The sequence below is a fragment of the Lolium rigidum genome, chromosome 7, assembly GCF_022539505.1.
Source record: "Lolium rigidum isolate FL_2022 chromosome 7, APGP_CSIRO_Lrig_0.1, whole genome shotgun sequence".
In the NCBI taxonomy this organism is placed as follows: domain Eukaryota; kingdom Viridiplantae; phylum Streptophyta; class Magnoliopsida; order Poales; family Poaceae; genus Lolium; species Lolium rigidum.
The window spans coordinates 54,945,940-54,953,487 of NC_061514.1; the positions used below are offsets into that span (position 1 = coordinate 54,945,940).

General features: G+C 46.1%; 1 protein-coding gene across 3 annotated transcripts; it reads right to left on the minus strand.

Annotated features, from left to right (window-relative positions):
• Nucleotides 1–947: 947 nt before the first annotated feature.
• LOC124674532 lies at nucleotides 948–5,827 on the minus strand. 3 transcript variants are annotated; one of them, XM_047210576.1, is made up of 6 exons: nucleotides 5,743–5,827; nucleotides 5,509–5,649; nucleotides 4,722–4,765; nucleotides 1,839–1,892; nucleotides 1,662–1,744; nucleotides 948–1,351 (listed from the first exon to the last, which is right to left on the minus strand). In XM_047210576.1, the coding sequence occupies exons 2-6, from the start codon at nucleotides 5,639–5,641 to the stop codon at nucleotides 1,348–1,350; spliced, it is 318 nt and encodes a 105-aa protein (XP_047066532.1). In that variant the 5' UTR covers nucleotides 5,642–5,649; nucleotides 5,743–5,827; the 3' UTR covers nucleotides 948–1,347. The 3 variants fall into 3 exon arrangements, 2 of the variants coding, with proteins under 2 accessions (XP_047066532.1, XP_047066534.1); XR_006993042.1 differs by lacking the exons at nucleotides 948–1,351; nucleotides 5,743–5,827 and adding an exon at nucleotides 2,987–3,630 and having other exon boundaries at nucleotides 1,658–1,744; nucleotides 4,711–4,765; nucleotides 5,509–5,733; XM_047210578.1 differs by lacking the exons at nucleotides 948–1,351; nucleotides 1,662–1,744; nucleotides 1,839–1,892; nucleotides 5,743–5,827 and adding an exon at nucleotides 3,347–3,630 and having other exon boundaries at nucleotides 4,695–4,765; nucleotides 5,509–5,736.
• Nucleotides 5,828–7,548: the final 1,721 nt, after the last annotated feature.

A 7,548-nucleotide genomic window follows, 5' to 3' on the forward strand; every position in this document is an offset into this window, starting at 1 on the left:
CAAAGTTGCTATTTTGGGGCTTTCCACGAATAACAAGCGGAGGGATTTCATTTGCACTAAGTGGCCAAATTTTTTCTCAATATTTTCAAGGATTGATAAGGGGCGACGAGTGCGCTACATCATGTTGTTCCATGCATCCTTTTGTTGGACCATTTGGCTAGCTAAGAGCATCTCCAGTCGCGTCTCTCAAAAAACGTCCGACACAAATGATTTGGGGCATGTTTGGGACCGGACAAAAAGAGACTAAAAATCTGTACAAAAAAGAGACTCTTCCTAGCCGCGTCCCTCAAACAGCGTTCGAATGCATGCATTTTAATAGAGGAGACCACCCCATGTGAGAAAAGTAGGTGAGAGAAAGTGTGGGAAAAGAGAATGACATGTGGGGAGAAGGGGTTGCATGCATGCGTCCGGACGCTATTTTGTGTCCGGCGTCCCGGTAGAGACTACGTACATAGAGTCTCTACTGGGACGCCGGACATAAAATGAGACGCTACTTAGCTTTGAGGGACGTGACTGGACCGTGTTTTTCTCCATTTCTGTCTGCCATCCCCCAAACGTCATTTGGGGGACGCGATGCTCTAAGTTTGCACTACAACTGGTGCTATTATTTGAGGTGGAGCTGGTACGAAACCGATCTATGTTTCAAAATAGGAAAGGAAGGCACTAGGGTAAATATCTTCAAAAATATCAGACAGGGGTCGTTCTCCTGGGCAGGATGGAGTCAATTGGCCTGACTTTTGTCTTAGCCTGAGTCGCGGTGCGGTAACCAACATCGATCTGACAGATGGATAGAAGATAGCTGGCCTCCGTGTCTGTCGACTGCTCTATTACGGAAGAATAAAGAGCAAAAAGATTTCAGAGCTCTCTCAAAAAAGAAAACAGTCAATTCATTCAACCCAATAAATCAGCCAAGATAGCTCCATGTGTCCTCGAAATTTGCACACAGGTTTTCAAACGTTTTCATCACACATCAAATAGATCTGAAAACGCACAGCAGCAGTCCATTATCAGATGACATTACCAAGTACAGAAAATTTGGCCATGACCTTTAATATTTTTTGGACTTTACAGAGCACATGGCAAAGAATATACAAATGCACAGTGCTACGTAAGAATCAAACGTTGCAACCAAGTAAAGGACACGTAGTGCTACTGCTATTACAACCTCCTCAACCTGGAGCATCACAAGAATGCCTACCATGTCAAGAGGACCAAGACATTTTTTAGCCGCGGCCAAAGCAGCACATGCAGCAAAGAAGGGGGCGGGGAGGGAGTTGCTCCCCTGTCCTCGCTGCTTAATTAGCCCTCACAGTCATCTCATCCTCCAAAGCACCGACTTGAACCAAGCTACCTGTAACACAATAGCATGGCCGATCAAACCTCAAAAACCTCTAGAGACATTCAAATGCATCCCAGCAAACCTCTAGAGACAATCAAACTACCAGCCTAGCTCATCAACTAAAGCAAGATGATGAGCAAAAATGCTAGAAAATTCGAATTCACACAACAAGCCCACATCCACGAGGCTAATTACTTCGAATTACTCAAGAACCATGTCCCTAGAAACAACATGCCAGTATATATCTAATGCTTGGAACCACACCAGAGTTCGTAAACATCACATGGAACACAAGAGACTGGAGGAGATAGAGAAAACCTGCCTCGGGATCAGCGTCGTGCCACCCTTGCCCAGCTCCAGCCACTCCTTGATCCAGACTGTGCAGCCAAGATTCGTCATCTCCCTCTGCACATCACCAGATCAACAAAGTTTCTTCAGCTTCTAATAATCAGGACTGATAATACCAACCAAGAAAAATAGCAAATAATGAGAAAACAACCTGCATGTAATGGAAAATGTCGGCATGACCTAGCCCCTTTTTTAGACATTCAACCTGCAGAGCAAACATATATATGCTTCAATTCACACAGTGATACTACTATACTCATGCAGCACAACCCAAAACATGAACGGAAGTTTTCACACCACCAAAAACAACAAACATCACCGAATGCTGATGCAAAACAGCAACGCAAATCCATCCCAAGACAGTTAAATAAAACACATCAACATACAAATGCTTGTGTTATTGGATATGAAATCCCGATGCATTGTCACCATAATTATATCAGAGAGCACCCACGGAAGCAATCACCACATAAACGCAAGTGGTTCAGCAACTATGCTTAGGCATCAAATAACAATGTACACAAGTTCCTGTAATTTCCCTATGCACATGGGATTCAGATAATTAGCTTGCTACCTACTAAAGCCACACACACACATGCAACAGTTTCACCACCAACCTTGATAAACTATCAAGAAGAGTATGACAGCCAACCCTAGCAGTTTCAATATGCATGGTAAAGAAGAAAACCACTGCATCACAACAAAAGGTACTGCTAGCATCATCCGGTAAGAACAAAACCAACCTATTATCAACTATGCGTGTAATTGCAAAACAAAGGAGGGTGCTTCAAGCAGCCACACATCAGCTTTGAAACATCAACCAAAAAAAGAGACACGCATGCAGCAGTAGTTCTGAAAGCACAGGTGCTGCTGCGGGTTCTCAAATCACACGCACTTGTCATCATTGTATTTGCGCATATTTAAAAGTTCAGGTATCAAATAAAAATCGATGCATAGAAGGTTGAAAGAACTCTCCAGATCTAACATTGATAGAAAAACCTGAGAAATGACAAACAGCAACAATACTGTGAGGGCTCCTTAGATGCAGATACGAATTTCGCACTGAATGCTCTAAACAACTATGTTCAAAGTTCAATCCCAGCATAAAAAGCCACGAGGAAAATATTTTCGGTGATTGGGACTAATGGAGTCCAAGAAAAAGGCCACTGCTGCCATTGTTTAGTCCTCATTATCTTCAAACAAGAACAACCCATCACGAGGTCAGGAAAGCAACCACTTAAAGCCAGCTGCTAATAAACACAAGTGTATGCCTCGTTCATTACCCAGCAATAAAAATACCTTGGGACTACCTGCCTTTGTGCCAGCAGCTTGTGCTCCTCCTGCAGTAAATCACAAAGGAGGATAATACTCAAAATATGCAAACAAAGCACAACGACCAACCCAACATGAGCATATATTGTTGGCCAATGTTCAGCGTGCTCCAACAAAAGTATATGACAACTACTAAAAAATTAAGTCCCAACCAATGAACATGTCTACATAACCAATCAATTCACCATTGAAGCAAATAAATCATTTTTTGTGGACAACAACTATCAACATGTCTACATGGCGGAACGGAACCAGCATAGGAGGATCCAACCTGCGGTCCAACATACAAGATATGCACCTAACTAGAACAAGCAAACGGAAAACGCATTCTTTAGGTGCAGGAGCACGATTCGTTTCACACAAGCAAGTACATCCACTATATCCAAGAAAGCAATTCAGACTTCACACATATTTGAGGTCCAAATACTAAACAAGATTTAGAGATCACAGAGAGGAGCAAGAAACTCCCCCATAAAACACATGGAGTCAAAGAAGGGACAACCACGGTGCACCACCACAGCCTGAACGGCCTGACCAAATTAGCCAGAGGACTCGGTGGACCAGACCGCCACGCGCGAGGCCAAGACCATCCCCTTTTTTAGACATTCAACCTGTAGAGAGAACATATATACGCTTCAATTCACACAGTAATACTACTATACTCGTGCAACACAACCCAAAACATGAACGAAAGTTTTCACACCACCAAAAACAACAAACATCACCGAATGCTGATGCAAAAAAGCAACGCAAATCCATCCCAAGACAGTTAAATAAAACACATCAACAGACAAATGCTTCTATTATTGGATCTGAAATCCCGATGCATTGTCACCATATATATATATATATATCAGAGAGCACCCAGGAAGCAATCACCACATAAACGCAAGTGGTTCAGCTTCTATGCTTAGGCATCAAATAACAATGTACACAAGCTACTGTAATTACCCTATGCATATGGGATTCAGATAATTAGCTTGGTACCTACTAGCGCCACACACACACATGCAACAGTTTCACCACCAACCTTGATAAACTATCAAGAAGAGTATGACAGCCAACCCTAGCAGTTTCATTGCACTGTAAATAAGAAAACCACTTGCGTCACAACACAAGGTACCGCTAGCATCATCAGGTAAGAAGAATCCAACCTATTATCAACTATGCGTGTAATTGCAAAACAAAGTAGGGTGCCACAAGCAGCCACACGTCGGCTTTGAAACATCAACCAAAAAACGAGACACACATGCAGAAGTTCTGAAATCATACGCACTTGTCATCATTGTATTTGCGCATATTTAAAAGTTCAGGTGTCAAATAAAAATCAATGCAATGAATGTTGAAAGAGCTCTCCAGATCTAACATTGATATGATTAGTGAAGAACAACCTGAGAAATGACAAACAGCAACAATACTGTGAGGGCTCCTTAGATGCAGATATGAATTTCGCACTGAATGCTCTAAACAACTATGTTCAACGTTCAATCCCAGCATAAAAAGCCACAAGGAAAATTTTTTTGGTGATTGGGACAAATGGAGTCCAAGAAAAAGCACACCGCTGCCATTGTTTAGTCCTCGTTATCTTCAAACAAGAACAAGCCATCATCAGGTCAGGAAAGGAACCCCTTAAAGCCAGCTGCTAACAAACACAAGTGTATGCCTCATTCATTACCCAGCAAGAAAAACACCTTGGGACTACCTGCCTTTGTGCCAGCTGCTTGTGCTCATCCTCATGCTCTCCTCCTGCAGTAAATCGCAAAGAAGGATTACTCAACATATGCAAACAAAGCACCATGGTTTTAAAGGCGCCAAGGCGTCCTAAGGCGAAGGGGGGGCACTCCGACGCTTAGGCGTCATTGCTGCCGGTGTCCACCACGTCCTAGGCCATTTAAGCAGTACATAGTGTCTTTAGCTTTTGTTCCCATGTTTGACTACACTGACTATACAGTAAATGCTACAGGTATAAGTAGTACAAGATGATGTGAGCTAGCACTTTGTGAGTAAAACAATATGGATCTGAAACATGAAGTACATTTTCAGGATACTAATGATCCAAACAAAGGTCAGCAAGTCCTTCAAATATTTAAATAGAGAATGCCAAACTAATGGTCAAAATTGAGTCTTTAAATTGTATTATATACTCAGAATATCTATTTCACTTGCAACTTAAAACCATTCCACAATATGATTTTATCCAATCACTTTCCTTTAGCTTTGGTAAACATTCGGTTTGACTCTTTTACAAGAATCTATTGTGCTAGAGCAGCGAGCCTTCCAATCAGAAATCACGTCTATGAGAAGGTGTTTATCTGGTTCTGCCATAATCAGTACGACCCAACCTGCTGTACAACATACAAGATATGCACCTAACTAGAACAAGCAAACGGCAAAAGCATTCTTTAGGTGCAGGAGCACGATTCGGTCGCATCGCTGCAAACATAGGTACGAGCGCAGTCCTAGGAGAATATGGCAGGGTCAGCAAGGACCTTCCGACGGACGGAGCAACGCCATGGTGCAGCAGGTCGTGGTGGACACCGGCAGCAGCAACCTGGCGACCTGGACGGTTTCTGGAGCTCCGGCGGAGTGCACCAGCACGGCGGGAATAGCAACTCGTAGCATCTGCAAAACTGAATCAAAGCAAACACATATGATTCAGTTTGGGTAGGGCGGATCCGACACAAACAGGTTATGGGCGAGCTAAATCGATGGGAAGGTGCTACCTTATCACATCACAGTGCAGGAGGAGGAAAATCTTGAGGCCGTCGGCCCCCGCGCTGTAGAGGCGGGCTTCTGGTGGCGGGGCGGCTGGTCGGACGGCGGCGCCGGAGCAGACACGGCGGCGCCGTCCTCTCCAGATGCTGCTGCTCTGCCTCCTGCTAGGGTATCGAGGACAGCCGGAGCCGCGTCGTCCTGGCGGCAGTTGAGCTTCTGGCCCTTCCCGGCAGACGCGGCGGCGCCATCCTCTCCAGCTACTGCTGCTGCTCTGCCGGATGCAGGGGCGGGGATGCGCCGTCGGGGCGTGATTCGGGTAGGTAGGTGGGGGTCTTCGTGAGCTGCGGAGGCGGAGGGAGAGGGTTCGACGGCCGGAGAAGGGCAGCAAGACTGGCCGGCGGCGCGCGGTGGCTGTGGGGTTTGTGGCGGCGGCGCGGTCGCGGTGGCGGAGGGAGGGATTGGGGAAAGAGCGAGGAGACTCTGGGTGGGTGTTGACCCAAATATTTTGGATATCAAATGAAATGGCGCGCTCAGCCCAAAATTTGGTGTCCCGCTCACACCAAAATCAAATTTAGAGGCGCCAAGACGCGGGTTTGGTGAGATTTGATTGCCATGTCATCTATCCGTGGCAACATCTAGCGAATCCCTATCTTGTCCGTCCATCCTCCCAACATCCAACGGCAGGCAGCGCTCTCCTCCCATCTCATTTTTTTCCCACAAGGGCAAGCAGGGGCCAAATTTAGGCACGTGGCTAAACCTAAAAGGAGAATTCCGGGCGCCCAAAACCAAATGTGTGTGTCAGGCTCCTCCGATGCATTGAGATCTTCTTATACGTTTGGCATCGGCTTGGAAGTTGAATTATGTAAGTAGGTTATTAGTATGAGGAGTAAATTTGTTGTTTGATGAAAATGTAGAGATGGTATTGTATACGTTTGGCATTGGGCCTGGAGTTCCATTTGTCTCATTGGCAACGTGACGGCCTCCTAATGGGTCACGAGGTTGCTCCGAACAGGTTCCACTCTCCTCTGGCCCAGATTCTAGGAGACTAGGGCGATGCGGAGGTTTTGGGGCTTTTCCCACCATAAATCAAGGACCCATCCTTTTATCGCCCTAGTTTTGATCTAAGCATTTCATGTCAAGATGTCATTTTGGCGGAGTCCTACCTATCGAGTACGAGCTCCGATTTGGGTGTGCCACCTACCGTCGGAATCGTCTCGAGAAGTTAGGATTTCACGGAAACCCCATACCTGTGATTTTCGGGATTTCAACAATTAACACGTCAAGGGATTTCATTTGCACTAAGTGGCCAGTTTTTTCCCTCAAATTCTGGTAGGCTTGATAGGGGCGACGAGTGCGTTATATCACATTGTTCCCCTCTTCTCGGATCATTTCGCAAGCCCTTTTGAGCGTGAAACCTAACCCCACTCCCGCTTTGGCGCGAAGGAAGTTTTAGCTCCTCTCTTTCGTGCGTCCCTCCTAGCGGTAGAGCGCGGGTGGCTGTGTTAGCCCATACTTGGTGTAGTGGTACGAGCCACGGAGGTGTGACGTGCCGGAGCGCCTCTTTGTGGCCGCGTCTTTCTCCCCGTGACCACCCGACGAGATGTCGGACACCATTTGGATGCGACGACGCGGATCTGGTAGCGTTCACTCGCCGGCGGAGGCATCGGGGTGGTTGGTGCGGCAAAGTAGCATGGAGAGAGGCGGAGGGAGGTGAAAGTGATTTAGCGCTTGTCTAGCCCGTTGATGACGACGTTGGTGACGAGGTGCGAGCCGGAGACCGGGACGACCTCGGTCGACTCGTTGATCGTTTTTCC